The sequence below is a fragment of the Pinus tabuliformis genome, chromosome 2_1 (genome assembly GCF_031772625.1).
Source record: "Pinus tabuliformis cultivar Carrire ecotype Pingquan chromosome 2_1, CPIR1, whole genome shotgun sequence".
NCBI classification, from domain to species: Eukaryota; Viridiplantae; Streptophyta; class Pinopsida; order Pinales; family Pinaceae; genus Pinus; species Pinus tabuliformis.
In genome coordinates, this window is record NC_142299.1 from 348,958,021 (window position 1) to 348,976,040 (window position 18,020).

Here is an 18,020-nt window from a genome sequence, read left to right on the forward strand (position 1 = left end):
TAACATATCAACTAGAAGTTATAACTTCAAAAATAGTGAACTGAAAGTTGCATGTGAATGCTATAATCCTCACAAACTCATTCATTACTTTCCTTACTACTGTTACCATATATAAGAAGCCAGAACTAATGCAAATACTCTATTCCAAATAAATGCCAAATTATACAATGATACTGCTTTCTCATAGACAAACGCAATTGAGAGACCTTACACAGTCAAACCCAGGGTGATCTTCCAGACACATCCTTCGGATAGCCATCATCCATAAAATAAAACAAGGAGCCTACAAAACCCAAGAAATTAAAAGAAAAGATAAAGGTATGTTAAAATATTACAATCAAATATAATAATAGCACACTACCACCACACTAACCTACAGTGAATCAAGACAAATATTTCCAAATAGATAAAATGTTCATAAGAAATAAAATATTAAATTACTTGACAAAAACCGAATATCTAAATTTCAACAATGTGACTAAACAACAAGATGAGATACTCAACAGTAAACTAAAAACATATAGAAGATACATAAATCAAACCATTAAACAGCTTAAGAAGAAACACATATTTGAAGTTCAACCAGTACTTATTACTTAGATCATATGATCATTCAGGTATCAAATTGATGCTTTCAATTTCAAATTCGTAAAATCTAATATGAGATTGCAAAATCTGGCACCCTAGTGCAAAGTCTCACGAAGCAATCTAGATTGAGAGCAATAATAGGAGAGTTACCATTGTCAACTCAGCAACTACTCCCCTCGTTTCTATGGTTGGATACAATCCCCACAAGGGAGGCTTCCCTAATGGATTTTAGGAATCAAGTAACCCAAATAGACCCTTAGACTAAATTGTTGGAAATGTATCTAGGTTCAGTCCTCATTAATGTATTGAGAAATCATGTAATGTACTTGACAAGAGAATAAAGAAAAGAATTTTTATTATTGTATCAATGACTTATTAAAGCATGGATTTTCTGCTTGGGTCATCATTATATTAGTCAAAGTCCCCATTGTGGACTCCTAGGATTATAATTGAGTCAACAGTCATTGTACATTTAAAGAGACCCTTCTTGGGCTTTGGAATCATGTAAAAAGGTTTATTATTGAGTCAACTATAATTCATGTAACCTCCACACCAAGTTGGCCTAAAGGAGATCAAGTCGGCCTAAGGAGCACCAATTCAACCTCACTTGGAGCCTATAAAAAGAAGGAAATTGAATTCATTTGGAGCATCTCATCTCAAGCAAGTTCAACATCTCTAGTGAAGCTCGAAAATTGTGAAGTGGAACAAAGAACTCTAAAGGAAGTGAGAGTTGGGTCAAGTCTAAGGAGGAGGAAATCAAAGTGTTGGTGCTACTCTCTCTCTCTCTCTTTCGTGCCCAAGTTTGGGAGATCAAAGTCTTCCAAGTGTTGTTGCTGCCAATTGCTGCCTAAGTTGCTGCATAGTCAAAGTTGTTCGGGTGGAAGTGTTGTTGCATAGTCGAAGTCGCTGGGTTGGAAGTGTTGTTGCAAAGGGGTCGAAGATCTGGAAGGGCTGACTTGGTGTGGAGGGAAGGTTTGGTCTATGTGTATGTTGAAGAGTCTCAAAGAATATTATTGAAGGAAGAGAATTTTTTACTGGGTTTTCCCCTCGCGGGGGGGTTTTGCCCTGGCATAGTGCCTACATCTTGTGTCTTGTGTTTTTGTGATCTTCATACACACATAATATGGTAATTGCTTGATGATAATTAAGACAACAAAGAAGTAAAAGAAGCCAACATAACTCACCAGTAATTATCAAGTAAGAAGAATCAAACCCTAATCTACTTGCATTGATTTCTCAACATGGTATCAGAGCTAAGGTCAAGAAAGGTTGAAGATCACTTCGTTGGCTCAAAAGGAATGAACATGGATTCTCCCTCTTTGATAAACTATATGTGAATGGTATCAACAATGTTGGAAGTTGGATCAAGAAGGTCATCTACTACTTATTCAACAAGATCAAAACTCAAGGGTTCTTGGCTGCTCTTCCTTGTTCTCTTAGTGATGACAATGCATGGATCATTGATAGTGGAGCATCAAGGCACATGACAAGAGAAAGTAAACAACTTCATACACTATCAAAGGAGCCATCTTCTCATGAAGTGGAATTAGGCGACAACAAAAGCTATGTTGTTAGAGGTCTGGGATCAACATCGTTGAAGCTATAAAATGGATCGAAGTTGCACCTCAACAACATACTATATGTTCCAGGTTTGAAAAAGAATTTGCTTTCTATTTCTTGTTTAGAAGATAAAGGGAATAGAGTTTCTTTTGATGATGGAAAAGTATTGGATTGGGGGAAAGACTCTAGCATTGATAAAGCTAAGGTTATTGGAGTTCATGAACGAAGCCTTTATAGAGTTATTACATCACCTCCTCAAGCTTTGGTTCATATGGAGATCAATCCCATTGAGCTATGGCATAGGATAAGGTCATCCCTACTCTTAGTCAATTGGTTCATGGCATCCCCAATATGAAGTTAGATCATGACAGTGTGTGCAAGGGATGCTCTTTGGAAAAACATACAAGAAAGCCATTTTCAAATATTGAAACTGGGTCTAAATAGATATTAGACCTCATCCATTCTAATGTGTGTGGGCCCATGTCTAACAAATCACTTGGAGGTCATCTCTACTATGTAACATTCATTGACGACCATTCTAGAAACACATGGCTCTACCATCTCAAAACAAAAGATGACTTATTTGAAAAGTTCAAAGAGTTTAGGTCCAAAGTGGAAACCCTAACAGAAAGAAAGATAAAAACTCTAAGGTCCGACAATGGTTGGGAATACACGTCTAAGGAATTGATAAGGAAGCAGGAATTAAGAGGGAGCTCAGTGTTCCCTATTATTCCGAACAAAATGGAGTGGTCGAAAGAAAGAATAGGTCAACTAAAGAAGGCATTCGAACAATGCTCCATGATCAAGACCAACCAAAATTCTTTTGGGGAGAAGCAGCAATGACAGTCGTGTACATTCAAAATAGAAGTCCTCATAGAAGTCTTAATAATATAACACTCGAAGAAGTATTCACAGGAAAGAAGCCAAGGGTGGATCACCTCTGAATATTTGGAAGTCCAGCATACATCCATGTTCCAAAGGACAAGCGAAAGAAGTTGGACTCTACAAGTATTAAGGGAATATTCGTTGGATATAGTCTCTCCTCAAAAGCATATAGAATCTACATTAAGGAAGGAAGACATATTGAAGTAAGAAGGGATGTCATATTCGATGAAAATCAAGCCAACAAGAAATCAAAGGATATTCCTATTGATTCCGATGATGAAGAAGTTCCAATATTTGAAGAAGAAGAAGATCATCATGAAAACCCTACTATAAATCATGAAGAAGAAGAAGGACCAAGTAAGCCCATTCAATCGACGATCATCCCAACCACAAGGAAAAGGCCAAATTGGTTAAAAGCAACATTGGAAGATGTTGAAGGCCATGAAGTTGCGAAAGGAACCTTCAGGGAAAGTAAAAGACCGAAGGGATACTCTGCTTATACTGCACATATGACAAAGTTAATTGAAGCTGAACCATCTACATTCAAGGAAGTTGCTCATCAAGAGGTTTGGAAGAAGCAATGCAGGAAGAATATCAATCCATCATGACGAATGGGGTTTGAGAAATTGTACCTAGACCTAGTGACAAATTGGTTGTCGCCTCCAAATGGAACTATAAGATCAAACATGTTATTGATGGAAGTATAAACAAGTACAAATCTAGATTCGTTGCAAGGGGTTTCTCTCAAAAGGAAGGTGTTGATTATGAAGAAACCTTTGCACCCACAGCAAGGTACACTACCATCAGATCATTTGTTTCATTGGCTACTACAATGGGTTGGAATATCCATCAAATGGATGTGAAGACCGCATTCCTGAATGGGACCATTGATGAGGAAGGGTATATCGAACAACCCGAAGGCTTTTAAGTTAATAGCAAGGACTCTCATGTTTGCAGACTCAAGAAGGCCCTATATAGTTTGAAGCAAGCACCTAGGGCATGGTATGCATGAATGGATGCATATCTACTTAGAATTTGGTTCGTAAATAGTTATGTTGATCCAAACCTCTACATCAAGGTCGTGAATAATGAGCCCGTCATTATTCTAATATATGTGGATGATCTAGTCATCACAGGTGTGGAGCAAAGAATTCAAGAATGCAAGAAGATGTTGGCAACTGAATTTGAAATGAAGGATCTAGGACTGATGCACTATTACCTGGGTCTAGCAGTATGGCAGAGACCTAGGCAGATATATTTTAGGGCAAGGAAAGTACATCATCAAGTTATTGTAGAAATTTGGGATGATGGATTCCAAGCTGATGACTACTCCTATGATCACCAATCTCAAGAAGTTGAGGAGCTCTGACTCTAGTCTCATGGATTCTACCTCCTATCATCAGTTGGTGGGCTCCCTACTGTATCTAGTAAATAGTAGGCCAAATATATGTTTTGCAATAAACATTCTTAGTAAGTTTCAGTTAGATCCTCATCATGATCACTAGATAGTTGCCAAACACATATTGAGGTATCTTTGTGGCACTATACATCACTGCCTGAAGTATGATAGTAAGGAAGTCAAGCTAATTGGCTTCACAGATTCTAATTGGTGTGGCAGTGAGATGAATGGAAGGAGCACTACCAGAGGATGTTTTAGTCTGGGAGCTGTTATGATCTCATGGATGAGTATGAAGCAAGATCAAGTTGCTTTAAGTAGTGCTGAGGCAGAATATGTGGCTACATGTGAAGTAGGAAAGGAGGTTGTTTGGTTAAGGAAGCTTCTGATAGATTTGTTCGAGAAGTCTCTGGGTCCTACTATGATTAATTGTGACAATCAAAGTTGTATCAAGATGTTTGGACACCCCGTGTTTCATGTTAGAATGAAGCATATCAACAATAAATTCCACTTCATTAGGAACTTGGTGCAGGATGGGACCGTGAAGTTGGAGTAAGTCTCTACATATGAATAGGTAGCAGACATACTAATAAAGGCTCTTCCTAATAAGAAGTTTGAATATCAAAATAACATGCTTGGTTTAGTAGATATTGTTGATTGTATTGCTGATAAGAGATTGGAAGAGCTTTGTTGAGGCTTTGCGAGTGAAGCATTGCTTGGGAGGACATCTAGTCAGCTCTTTGTGTTGATCTCTAGGTCCTAAAGTAGGGAGGGTGGTGTTGGTCATAGAGCTCTGACCTCAGATATGCACCTAGGTCCCTGAGTTGGTGGTTAGCAAGTAAGCCTGATGGCACCTGGAGAGGCTGAAAGCTTGAGTCCACCTTAGTCCCACTTAGATAAATTGCCCTAATCAGGAATCTTTTTCATGGCATTGCGGTGACTACCTCCCTAGTTAAGATGCTGATTTGCGGTAGCATTGGAAGTGCTCTAGCCTTGAAAATTGGTGGAGAGGCTAAAGCACATGAGATCTCCAAGACCCATAAACAATTTGGACAAAATGTACCCGGTTTGGGAGATATTAAAATAATTAATATTTTTAATGGAGTTCCTAAGTCTAAACTTGGGAAAAATAAAATATTAATGGGTATTAATACAAAACTAGGTTAGAAGGTTCCAAAAGTCATGGATCAAGCCAAATCTAATCTTAGTCGTTGATTATAGATTTAATCTCGGTCGTTGAAAGACCAACAAGAAAAGCATAAGAGGAGGCTTGAGGGTTCAGTTGGAGAACACACCAAACTGATCAGTCATTCATTTTGCTAGAGCAGGGTCGCTAAGCAAAGTTGAATCAGTGATCAACAGCGAGGGGCAGTGAGTTCGAGGCAGAAAGGCAGAGACAATACTGAGAGACCAGCGCAGAAGCAGAGAGAGCGAGAGCACCAACCAGTCCAAGCTACGCAAAGCCCAGCAGAAATAGCGTAGAGGCCAGAGGGACTACGTCATCCACGCAAAGGTTGTTGGAGTGACACAGAGGGTCCCAAAGGATACGCAGTGCCTTAGAGGGCTGACACAGAGTGGCCAGGGGTTGACGCAAGTCAACAGGAGGCTGACGCAGAGGCCAAAAGGGCCAGCGCTGAGCTCTAGTCGTGGCGAAGAGGGTTTCGCGGGACAGGTTTTTTGAATACCTGTTTCCGGATATAGAGGTATTGTTGCCATGTACTATTCTCTGTCGAGTGAGCCGGTTAGGCACCCATTTGTACTCAAATAGACTGCATAATAATATAACCCTCTAAATAATTGCACCGTTTTCCCGCATTGGGTTTTTCTAGGGACATTTGTCCAAAAATAACGGTGTCACTTGTGTGTTTGTTTTCTTTTAGTTGATGATCTGTAGATGTTGTGACTATATTTGTTTATTTCAGTATTTATATGTATTAAATAACTTGTTCGAATTTAAACAAGTAGAAGAAATAAACCAGCAGAATACAGATTAATCTTCTAATGGATAAACTTAGAAAATTCCACATGGTATCAGAGCATGGTTGCAAATCACAGGAGCTCTGAAGGCATCAGTTGCGCAGAGCATTTGCAGCAGAATCAACTGTCCCAAGTGACAGTAGTTGATCCTTACAGAAGTGACAGAGGAACGGTTGACGCAGAGGGACTGCTATTCTAAGCTAGAGAGAGACCAGCGCAAAGACTAAGGAGGGCAGAGAGAGCCTTGCGCAAAGCCACGCAGAGGCCAGGAGGGCTGACGCAGTTGACTGAGGGAGCTGTTTTGTCGGTGCCAGGATTGCGCAGAGCCAAGAGGCTCAATCCTTCAGTTGTTGGGGCATAGGAGGTTGTGGGTAGTTCGCGGAGCGAAGCTGGTGGGGTATTGTAAATAGAATAGTACTTAACAGGGCAAGATCAAGGTAGACGGAGTTGTTGTCGAGGCGGATTTCTAGCCAAGGAATCTAAATCGGTGTTGCAATTGCACAAACGATTGTAGAGGAGCAACTTGACAGTTGGCAAAAGAATTTCCAGGAGGGAAATCGGGACTCAAAGGGAGTCCAGAAAAGAACTTCTAGAAGGGAAGTAGAGAGACTCAGCAGGAGTCGAACCGAGAACTTCTAGACGGGAAGTAGACAGACTCAGCAGGAGTTGAACTGAGAACTTCCAGGTAGGAAGTAGAGAGACTCGGAGGAGTCGACAGAAGAGCAGCGAGATGGTCGTGAATGGGCTGAGAGATCAAGACAGGTTGGACGGAGCATCCAACTTTATGGTCTGGAAGGCCAGGATCTTGTCCATTCTAGACAGACATTGTATCAAGGGCTTCGCCTTAAGAGTGATGGCTATCCCAGTTGACCTGATAGCTAATGAAAGGTACGAGGAGGCAATGGCTAAGGCAAAGTGTATCATCCTTGATGGGGTCAAGGATCATGTGGTCCCAAATATTGCCGAGAAGGAAACGGCAAAGGAGATGTGGGACACATTGAAAACATTGTACCAGCGTACTTCGGTGCAGAGGAAGATGCTCCTGGAGAATCAACTAAGGTCATACCAGATGCAGAAGGGAAAGCAGATAGATGTCTTCCTCGGTCGATTGAAGGAGATCTGTGACCAACTAACTTCCATAGGGGCCACACCAGATCAGGAGTTAATGGTAAGGACCGCACTTAACGCAGTCTCCGAGGATTGGGAGACATTTGTCCACAGCATATTGGGCAAGATGAATCTTCTGAATTGGGAAGAACTATAGGCAGCTCTTTGTCAAGAACAGATCAGACGGTTGACCAAGGTGGGGAGTAGCGGCAAAGGGGTCAAGATCAAGAAGGAAGAGGAAGCGGATGCAGAGAAAGAAGTCGAGGAGGATGATGATTGTACCATGAATCCTCATGTGCCACTTGAGAAGAAGTGGGGAGACGTCGAGCAGTAGTCAGGAGGTCTACTGGCAATGAGGGGAAGGATCCTTGAGGTATCCAACCTCTTGATTATACCTTGCTACGGGAGCACCAAAGAGGAGTAGCAAGACTGGCGGATGTAGGTAGAGGCGGATACGGATGAAGCAGTAGAGAGTGTTATAGTGCAAGAGTCCCGAGACAGCACGAGGCTAGCAGGCTACAACAGTGCGAGAGGCACAGGAGTGTTGCAACGATGCAAGATGGCACAGAGAGGTGTGCAACGGTGCGAGATGCAGGGAGTTGTTGCAGCAGCGCAAAGGTCAGTAGAGGGAGCACTTGTTAGCGGTAGAGGGAGTTTCAACATCGGGAGTTTTTCTAGCATGACAGGGATGTCAAACGTTGGGTGGATTCGTTACTTACTTCTCAGTAATTGAGCTGCAGTGCAAGAGCAGTATGTAGTAGCACGATGCAGCATGATGAGAGCAGGATGCAGTGTTGGGAGGATGGACCAGTAGCAGCATGGATGTAGAGGGAGCTACCGTACGAATGCAGCAGTGGCAGTGGCAGGGTCATGGGCAGCAGTCAATGTTGCACGAAGCGCCCCCCCCCAGGTTCCAAGCCCTGAAGTGCGTCCCGTACGGAAGTGCCTAGGAAGCTTGGCCGGAAGTACGCTTCCGAAATTCGGAAGCGTCGCTCCCGAATTTTTCGCTGCTTCCTAGAAATTCGGAAGCGTGGTACGGAAGCGTCGCTTCCGAACCTTCGAAGCGCGCTTCGTATGGCGCTTCGGGCCTCGGAAGCGTGCGCTTCAGAGGAGGAAGAGTACGCTTCCCGTACGCTTCCGGAAGAGGTCGCGCGCAAGGCAAAAATCATTTTCTTTTTAATTTATGTTAACTTAGCATAAAGGGGGTGGGTTAGGGTGAGGTTAGAGTGAGGTTAAGGTGAGGAATGAAGAGAATAAAGCCCCCATTCATTCCTCATTTTCTCGCTTGAGTTTATGAGAGTTGGAGAAGAGAAGAGAGGAGAGGAGAAGAGAAGAGAAGAAAGGAGAAGAGAAGAGAGGAGAGCTTGGAGGAGTGAAGGAGGAGGAGCTAGGAGAAGGAGGAGCAGATTGGAGGAAGAGCTTGGAGGACTTCATCTACAAGAGCTAAAGAGGTAAGTTCAAACCCCAAACTCCCTTATTTTTTTGACAATTTTTTTGTATTTTTCTCCTCCCTCTCCTACTCTTTCCCATTGTTTCTACTTGCTCCTTTACTTACAAGTTGTCCACCACCTATATCCATATTCCAAGATGGTGTTCTTTTGGCTTCTATGTATCATTCCACTTTTGCTTTTAATGATGGCAAAGGGGAATAGGAATAGAAGGGAAGAAACACAAGAGGACAGTGGTCCCAATATGAGTCACCCAATGTCTGATGAGGAGGAAGGGGATGAACCTGAAGAGGACACTGAAACACAAGATGGGAAAGCTACATCAACACCCTTGTGGAACTATGTGACCAAACTTGATGGGGGAAAGGGTGGTGGATCTTACAAATTTGTGTGCCCTCATGGTTGTCATGGAGGAAAACCATATTGTGGTTCATATACCCGTCTGAGGAGGCATCTTTGTGGGGTGTTGGACAGTGATGAAAAAAAAGGTCCTGTGAGGGTACAAATTTGCCCAAACATTTCAACTAAAGAAAGAAGAAAATACATCCAAATTGTGATGGCTTCACAACAACAAAAAAAAAGAAACAAAAAACTCATTCTGAATCAAGTGCAGCCTCTAAATTTGGTAGCTGCTCATCTCCTCGTGGTACTTCTGCAAGCTCTGGAGGTAGAAGAACAATAAGGGATTTCCTTAATGTTGCTGGGAGGGATGATGTGGATGGAAACATAGTCCGTTTTCTTTGTGCTTGCGGTGTACCATTCAATGTGTTTCGCTCTCCCTATTGGCATGAAATGGTAAAGGCCATCAATGAAGCCCCAAAAGGATACAAGGCCCCCAACTATGAGAAAGCTAGAACAGTGTTATTAAAAAGAGAAAAAGCTAAGGTTTAAAGAGCTTTGACACGTTTTACAAATGAGTGGGTAGATTCTGGGCTATCCATTGTATTAGATGGGTGGACAAATATTAGAAACCAACATTTGATAAATGTTCTTGGTGTTTCTTCTAGTGGTGCAGTATTTATTACATGTCATGACTTCTCCTCCATCAATGCATCTGCACAAAACATTGCAGATCTCCTATTCCAATCAATCAAAGATGTTGGTCCAAATAATGTGGTTCAAGTGATCACAGATAATGCAACAAATTGTAAGGCAACAGGAAAAATTATTGAGCATACTCATCCACACATCTTTTGGTCTGGGTACCTAGTTCACACATTGAACCTTTTGATGCATGATATTGTGAAGCAAAAAGAATGTGGGTGGATTACTAAGCTTTACAGGAGAGGGAAGCAACTCATTAAATTCATCACAGGGCATACAAGGGTAAACTACTTCTATGGCACTTACTCCAAGTTGCAGTTGCTTAATATTGCAAAGACAAGATTACTAGTTATTACCTCACCTTTAGGCGGCTAGTGAAGGCGAGACAAGCTTTAACTAATCGGGTGTGTGCTGAATCATGGGATGAAATTAACACTGACATAGATGGTGCTAATGCAGTCAAGGACACTGTTCTTGACAGTTACTTTTGGGCACAGGTTAAATATGTTTTGCAATTCACCAAACCAATTTATTACATGATCAAGTCTGCAGATTCAGATCGACCAGTAATTGGGGAGGTGTATGAGCAAATGGATAGCATGTTGGGGCAGATTAAAGACATTGTTGAGCCTAGAGATACCACCTTGTACAATTATATTCATGTAGAGGTGGAAAACCGATGGGAAATGCTAAATGTTCCATTGCATGCATTAGCATATGTTTTGACACCTAAATACTATCATCCATCATGGCTTTCAACACCAGCACCTCGGGGGGAAGCAGGAGAAAACCACACCAAGATCAAGAGGTTCACAGAAAATATTTGGCTGCATTGAGTAAATTAATCCCTGATGAGGAGGAGGCTGCATTGGTACGGAGACAGGTGAGCAACTATACGCTTAACACTAGTCCATTTGGGAGCATGCATGCAATTAAAGATCGAGAGAATTTTTCTTCTCTTGAGTGGTGGAACATGCATGGAGGGGATACTCCACTTCTACAGGCTTTGGCATTGCAGGTGCTATCACAGGTGGTAAACACTTCTTCTGCAGAGAGGTGTTGGAGCTCTTATTCTTTCATCCACAGTGTTAAAAGGAACAGGTTGAGTTTAGACCGGGCAGAGAGCTTGGTTTATGTTAATTACAACTTGCGATTGTTGTTCCATTACTATGAAGATGCAAAGTCTAATAAAGACCTGTTGATTTGGGACAAGAATCCAGAGGAGCCCAATTTGGAGGATGGAGTGTTGCGATTAGAGCAATTAGAGGATGCTCTTATCCAAGTATGTCCATTGTGGTATGAATTTTCCAATTTTTCCTTATAAAGCATTTCTCTAATTCATGTTTTTAATTTTTTTTGTTAACTAGTGTTTTTTTTATGCATGAATTTTTTGAGCGATTTCAGGATGATGATGATCGTGTTGATATGCCACCCCCACCCCCATCTGGTCCCTTAGTTCCTAGGTTCCATGGTTCAACACCAACAGCGGGGGGTTCTTCTTCATCAGTTTCAGTGCCACAACTTCCAGAGGCACCATCTTCTTCATTGCCACCACGAGGAGGCTCGCTGCCACGCTCTCTTCGTGGTGGAAGGAGGAGAGATTAGTAGATATATTCACAATCTACTACTTTTTGTCATAGATTACTCATTAGACTTGTAGGCTTGTGAATTTGAATTTTGAACCTTTTTTGTCTTGGCGGTGACCAAGTGACATATTTTGTAAACATTATTATTTGAATTTTGGACATGACAAATGTTGACAGTTGCTCACTTGCTAGATAAATCATAATATTCTCTATGTTTTATGTTTTATAATATGCTTAAATGTTTTATGTTTTATAAAATGCTTAAAAATTTGATGTATGTTTGTAATAGCTAGAATATAGATGATTGTTGTACATACTAGTAACTACAATGGAATCATGGATGCCATATCTATCTTGATTTATGCAAAAATATGCATGTTTTCATGTCTTCTACAATTAATTTGGTATTTTGGATGCTTGTTTTGAGTATAAATGCAAAAAAATATAAATATATATATAGCGGACGTTTCGCTTCCTAGATTTTTGGAAAATGACGCTTTCGCGTCCCCGCTTCCAAAAAACGTCCCTGCTTCGTGCAACATTGGCAGCGGTACAAGACGCAGCATTGCAGAGGATGTTGGGCGGGGAGGCCTAGCATCAGCACAGGGACCGATGTCGGATAATTAGGGTGATGCTTAGTGTGGAATATTACTAGACCATAGTCCTCGCTAAGAGGGAGTGTTGATTTCGGGTAGCATCGAAAGTGCTCTAGCCATGAAAATTGGTGGAGAGGCTAAAGCACATGAGATCTCCAAGACCCAGAAATTGTTTGGATAGATTGTACCCGGTTTGGGAGATATTAAAATAATTATTGTTTTTAATGGAGTTCCTAAGTCTAAACTTAAGAAAAATAAAATATTAATGGGTATTAATATAAAATTGGGTTAGAAGGTTCCAAAAGTCATGGATCAAGACAAATCTAATCTTAGTCGCTAATTAGAGATTTAATCTCGACCATTGATGGACCAACGAGAAAAGTATAAGAGGAGGCTTGAGGGTTAGTTGGGAGATACACCAGAGTGATCAATCATTCATTTTGCTAGAGCGGGGTTGCTAAGCAAAGTTGAATCAATGATCAGCAACGAGGGGCAGTGAGTATGAGGCAGACATGCAGAGACAATATTGAGAGACCAGTGCAGAAGCAGAGAGAGCAAGAGCAGCAGCCAGTCCAGGCTACGCAGACCCCAGCAGAGACAACGCAGAGGCCAGAGGGACTGTGTCATTCACACAGAAGCTGCTGGAGTGACGCAGAGGGTCCCAAAGGCTGCGCAGTGCCTCAGAGGGTTGACGCAGAGTGTCTTGGGGCTAACACAGGTCAGCAGGAGGCTAACACAGAGGCCAGAAGGGCCAGCGCTGAGCTTCAGTTGTATCGGAGAGGGTTTCGTGGGACAAGTTTTCTAAATACTTGTTTCCGGATATAGAGGTATTGCTGCTATGTATTTTTCTCTATCAAGTGAGCTAGTTAGGCACCCAGTTCTACTCAGATAGACTGCATAATAATATAACCCTCTGAATAGCTGCACCGGTTTTCCCGCATTGGGTTTTTCTGAGGACTTTTGTCCAAAAATAACGGTGTCACTTGTGTGCTTGTTTTCTTTCAATTGATGATCTGTAGGTGTTGTGATTGTATTGTGTTTATTTCGGTATTTAAATGTATTAAATAACTTGTTCGAATTTAAACAAGTAGAAGAAATAAACCAATAGAATACAAACTAATTTTCTAATAGATAGACTTAGAAAATTCAACATAAGAGAGAGTGTTGGACAATGTAACTAGGTTGAGTCTTCATTAATGTATTTGTGTCATCATGTAATGTACTTGTTAAAAGAATAAAGAAAAGGATTTTTATTATTGTATCAATGACTTATTAAAGCATGGGTTTCATGCTTGGGTCATCATTATATTAGTCAAAGTCCCCATTATGGACTCCTAGGATTAATATTGAGTTAATAGAGCCATTGTACATTTAAAGAAACCCTTCTTGGACTTTGGAATCATGTAAAACGGTTTATTATTGAGTCAAATATAATTTATGTAACCTCCACACCATATCGGTCTAAAGGAGATCAAGTTAGCCTAAGGGACACCAATTCGACCTCACTTGGAGCCTATAAATAGAAGGAGATCGAATTCATTTGCAGCATCTCATCTCAAGCAAGTTCGATATCTCTAGTGAAGATGGAAAAGTGCGAAGTGGGTCAAAGAAGTCTAAAGGAAGTGTGAGTTGGGTCAAGTCTAAGGAGAAGGAAGAAATCGAAGTTTTGGTGCTACTCTCTCTCTCTTTCATGCCCTAGTTTGGGAGATCGAAGTCTTCCAAGTGTTGTTGCTACTAGTTGTTGCTTGATGCCATAAGTTCCTTCATAGTTGAAGTTGTTGGGGTGGAAGTACTATTGAAAAGTGGTCGAAGATCTAGAAGGGTTGACTTGGTGTGGAGGGAAGGTTTGGTCTATGTCTAGGTTGAAGAGTCTCAAAGAATACTATTTAAGGAAGAGAATTTTTGACTAGGTTTTCCCCTCGAGGGGGGTTTTTCCCTAGCATAGTGCCTACATCTTGTGTCTTGTGTTTTTGTGATCTTCATATACACATAATATAGTAATAATTGCTTGATAAAAGATAAGATAATAAAGAAGTAAAAGAAGCCAACATAACTCACAAGTAATTATCAAGTACGAGGAATCAAACCCTAATCTACTTGCATTGATTTCTCAACATAAATGTCCCCTAAGGGTTCTACAACAAGCCTCGCCCAAGGTCAAGTATGCAATGACTAAGGTTTTGGGAGAGATATGGCATAATTTGAAAAGAGCATATTCGAAGAACCCTATGACTAAATTTAGAGGGCTTCATTTGACCAATAGAGCTTCAAATAGGCTCCCAAACACATGCAGTGAAGAAATTAACACTATGTTGTTATAAACTACGGTTTAAATCAGCAATATGTAGCATGCAAATATTTTATAACAGCAACAAGAAAACAGTCAAAATTTATGATAAACAAATGTAAAATTACGTCTAATTAATGAATAAGTAAGAGAATAAATTATAGCACTTTTCGATGGATGAAAAATATATAACAGAAAAATAAACCCTAGACATCACCTCTAATTTATGGCTGAAAAATGCATGTAAAATTATATTTTCACTTTTCCAGATGAAAGCGTACAAGTCCTAACCCAAGGACAATAAGATCCTGTTAATTTAGCAGCTTAGGGATAAATTCCCCCTTTTCGACAGCCTTGCTCATCTAGAGAAGTCCCTCTTTGCCCTTGTAAGAATTTAATTTGGTCAAAGAAAAATATATTTTTAATATGAAAACCCACATGTGCACAAAAGTACAGGTCAGTTTTAAGAACAAATTGGGTCTCCTCCAACGCCTATAAATAGACCTCATGTCACATCATTTGGAGGCATAATCACTCACACATCTTCTTCTCCCTGGAGGTTCGTACAACTCTGAAATTGCAAGTCTTCATCCACACATGCAAGTAGAAAAGAGAGAATTTCAGCAAGGCTGAAATCTGTCTTTGAGCAGCCTTTGACCAGCATTGACTTTATGGTGTTTGGGCATACTTTGACTTGATTTGACTTTAGCTTTGGATCTATTCCTGGAGGCCGCATTTCATGGCACAAAGGTCGAGGCATTATGGGCAGCTTGACTTTTGTTGACCATGGACTTTGACTGCAGGTTTGACTGCAGCTTCTCTCTCCTTTGACCAGGCAGTTTTGGGGCTGTTTTGCCTTGACTTTGACCAACAAAGGAGGCGAAGTATTTTGACCTTTGACCGAGCTAATTTCGAGGTTGTTTGAATGTTGACTTGTGGACTGGTTGGGGCATCTTTGACTGCTGTTGACTTTGACCAGATTTGACTTTCGGGCTCATCTCTTGGATTTTGGATATTGGTTTATTGGAAAGTCAAAGCTGCTGACCTTTGACTCTTGGTTGATGAATTAGATCATTGTAAGCTCTTTGCTAAACATTTGATGACAATCTAATAAGGAAGAATTTGAAAGGGTTTTCTCACTTGTGGGGTTTTTCCCTAGTCTTTGACCAAATCTTGTGTCTCTTATTGCTCTTGATCGTCTCCTATTGTTCATTGCATTTACTATTCCATCTACATTGCTATCTGTTATTGGAAAATTAAATTGATTACTAATTGAAGAAAGAAATTGGGCTAAAGTGATTGTAATAGCACAAAACAGTGGAAAATTAACATGGTATCGGAGCTAAGGTGAAGACAAGCCCAAGGAATCAAGAATCAAGAACAATCATCTTTGGAAAACGCTGAAGAAGCCTATTTGACTTGGTCAATATTTCTACCTCTTACTTTAAGGATTCTAAGAAGTTGGGTGACTCCTCAAATTTTGCTACTTGGTGTTGGAAAATCCAATATAGCAGCTATTATTCAGATTTTCCTTAACCTTAATAATTGCTTGTGAACTTTATTTATCTTCCTGTGTTTTCATTATTAGTACTTCTTCATCAAACAATTATCAACAGAAAAATAATAAAGACAGTGGACACAGAAATTAGGCTTCAAGTCAACGCAAAACCTCTCCAAGGAGAAAACCCAGAAAATCTCTTTTCTTCTTATAGAATCTGCTTCAAATGAGACATCAAAGACCCAAACCCTAGACCAAATCCTCCTCCAAGTACCAATTGAACCTTCCAAGAAGCCCTTCCAGTTAGGTCAGATCAAACAAGGTTCAATCCTACTTCAACCACATTCCAGCTTCAACTTTGACCCCCAGCTTCGATACTGCAACTTCGTCCTGCAACTTTGGCCCTGTAACTATTGTAGAAACACTAATTCTAGTACGAGACATTTCTTCAAGGGTTCCTCCTTGGAGGAAGACAATCAACTAGGTCAAATCAAAATATGTCACCTTCCAACAACTTGATTTTGCAACACAATCTCCTGCAATTCGGACCTGCAATTTCATCCTTCCTTGAAGCTACAGAAACCCTAATTCTTCGCACATGTGAGAAAGATAGAGCCCAAAAACAGATCTCCAAGACTTTCTCTTGCTTCCTTGATCTTTGCTCTAGCCTTCTTGGTCTTCCCAGCTTCAGATCGAATTGTTTCTTGAGAGATTGAAATTATGTGAGTATCCCCATTTAGGTTAAAAATGATTCTATTTATAGTCTTTCCAATGGCTCAAATCCCCTCTTTTAGGCCGACTTTGTAGCCGTCAAGGTTGACTTGTACTTTTGAGGCTTCCAAGACTTTCTAGACTCAAAATAAATTATTTTACAAGGTACATTTTGCCCAAAAGGGTCTTATAATCATGATGTTGACTCTCTTGACTCATGACAATAAATCCTATGACCTAACAAACCCTAGAAGCATGAAGAACATGCTTTTACCTAAAAGACCATCAATAAGGAGCATGAAACCCATGCTTTAAAATAATAACTTTTCTTTCTTCTTTTGTTTGTTACATAAGATATTGAAATGAGTACAATAACAATTATGAAGATCGAAACTAGTTACATTTCCAACACTCCCTCTTAACTAGGGAGGTATTCATAATTGTACAACCAGTACAACATCATTCTCAAACTGAATAATTCTCATAAGAAGAGTCAGATTGATAATCCATCTGTAAACATCAACATTATGACCAACACTATCTTTGAGACCTAACTAGACGAGCTCAACTTCATGAGCATTATGTTGGGAGGCTTTACGTGAGATACCACACTACCTCTAAGACACATACCCCATCCGAATGTTCATTAGCTATGTCCTTTTAAGACTATTCTTATCTGGGATTTTAACACTTAATCCTCAAAGAATATCAATCCTCTTCGACCACTCTTATCTTAGGTACCTGTCTTATCCTCAAAGAGTGTCGGAACTGTTACCCACCACCTGTGGGTAGTGTATATAGGAGAAAACATTTCTCCTAGATAGTTCCCAGCCAATAGTCCCTTGCAGCCACCAAATAGCTCGATGTGCCATTATCTCTACCCCCTGAGTCGGCCATGTGGTCCCTCACCCACTTGTTATGTTTGAATGTTTGAAGGTGGGCCTCGCGACCACGAAGGTATAACTTTTCATTGCTATATCTGAGTAATTTTCCTTGCTTTTCATGTGCACTTTTGGGTATGGATTGGTGGGGGAATTCGGCAAAAAGAGTGGGCTAGCTTTGTATTCTTGTCTCCACTGCCCAATTTCATAGTTACCTTGTATCCTAGTCCCGTGGGATCTCCTTTACTAGCCATTAGCTTTAGGGATGGCACTACATGGGAAATCCTGATTTTCGTTGCATGGTCTCGCTTCCCAATACCATGTACACTACTCCTCTTCCACTCATTTTAGCCCTATTCATCTCTTTTCCCATCAGGGTCCACATGTGTCCACTGGGACCACATAGGGTTAGACTCCTCCTCCCCTTGTCCACACCTTGGCTCAAGCTTGGAATGA

The 18,020-nt window shown here is 40.7% G+C and overlaps 1 protein-coding gene across 2 annotated transcripts in view; it reads right to left on the reverse strand.

Annotated features, from left to right (window-relative positions):
* The window catches only part of LOC149200289 (ALBINO3-like protein 2, chloroplastic), a 440,553-nt gene that overhangs the window by 252,583 nt on the left and 169,950 nt on the right, over positions 1–18,020 (reverse strand). Inside the window, exon 4 of one of the 2 annotated variants that reach the window (XM_089402652.1) lies at positions 212–283. The exons of the other annotated variant lie outside the window; for it this stretch is intronic. Within the exon in view, the coding sequence (XP_089258778.1) occupies positions 212–283 (72 nt within the window). The remainder of the gene's footprint in view (positions 1–211; positions 284–18,020) is intronic. 2 annotated transcript variants of the gene reach the window in all.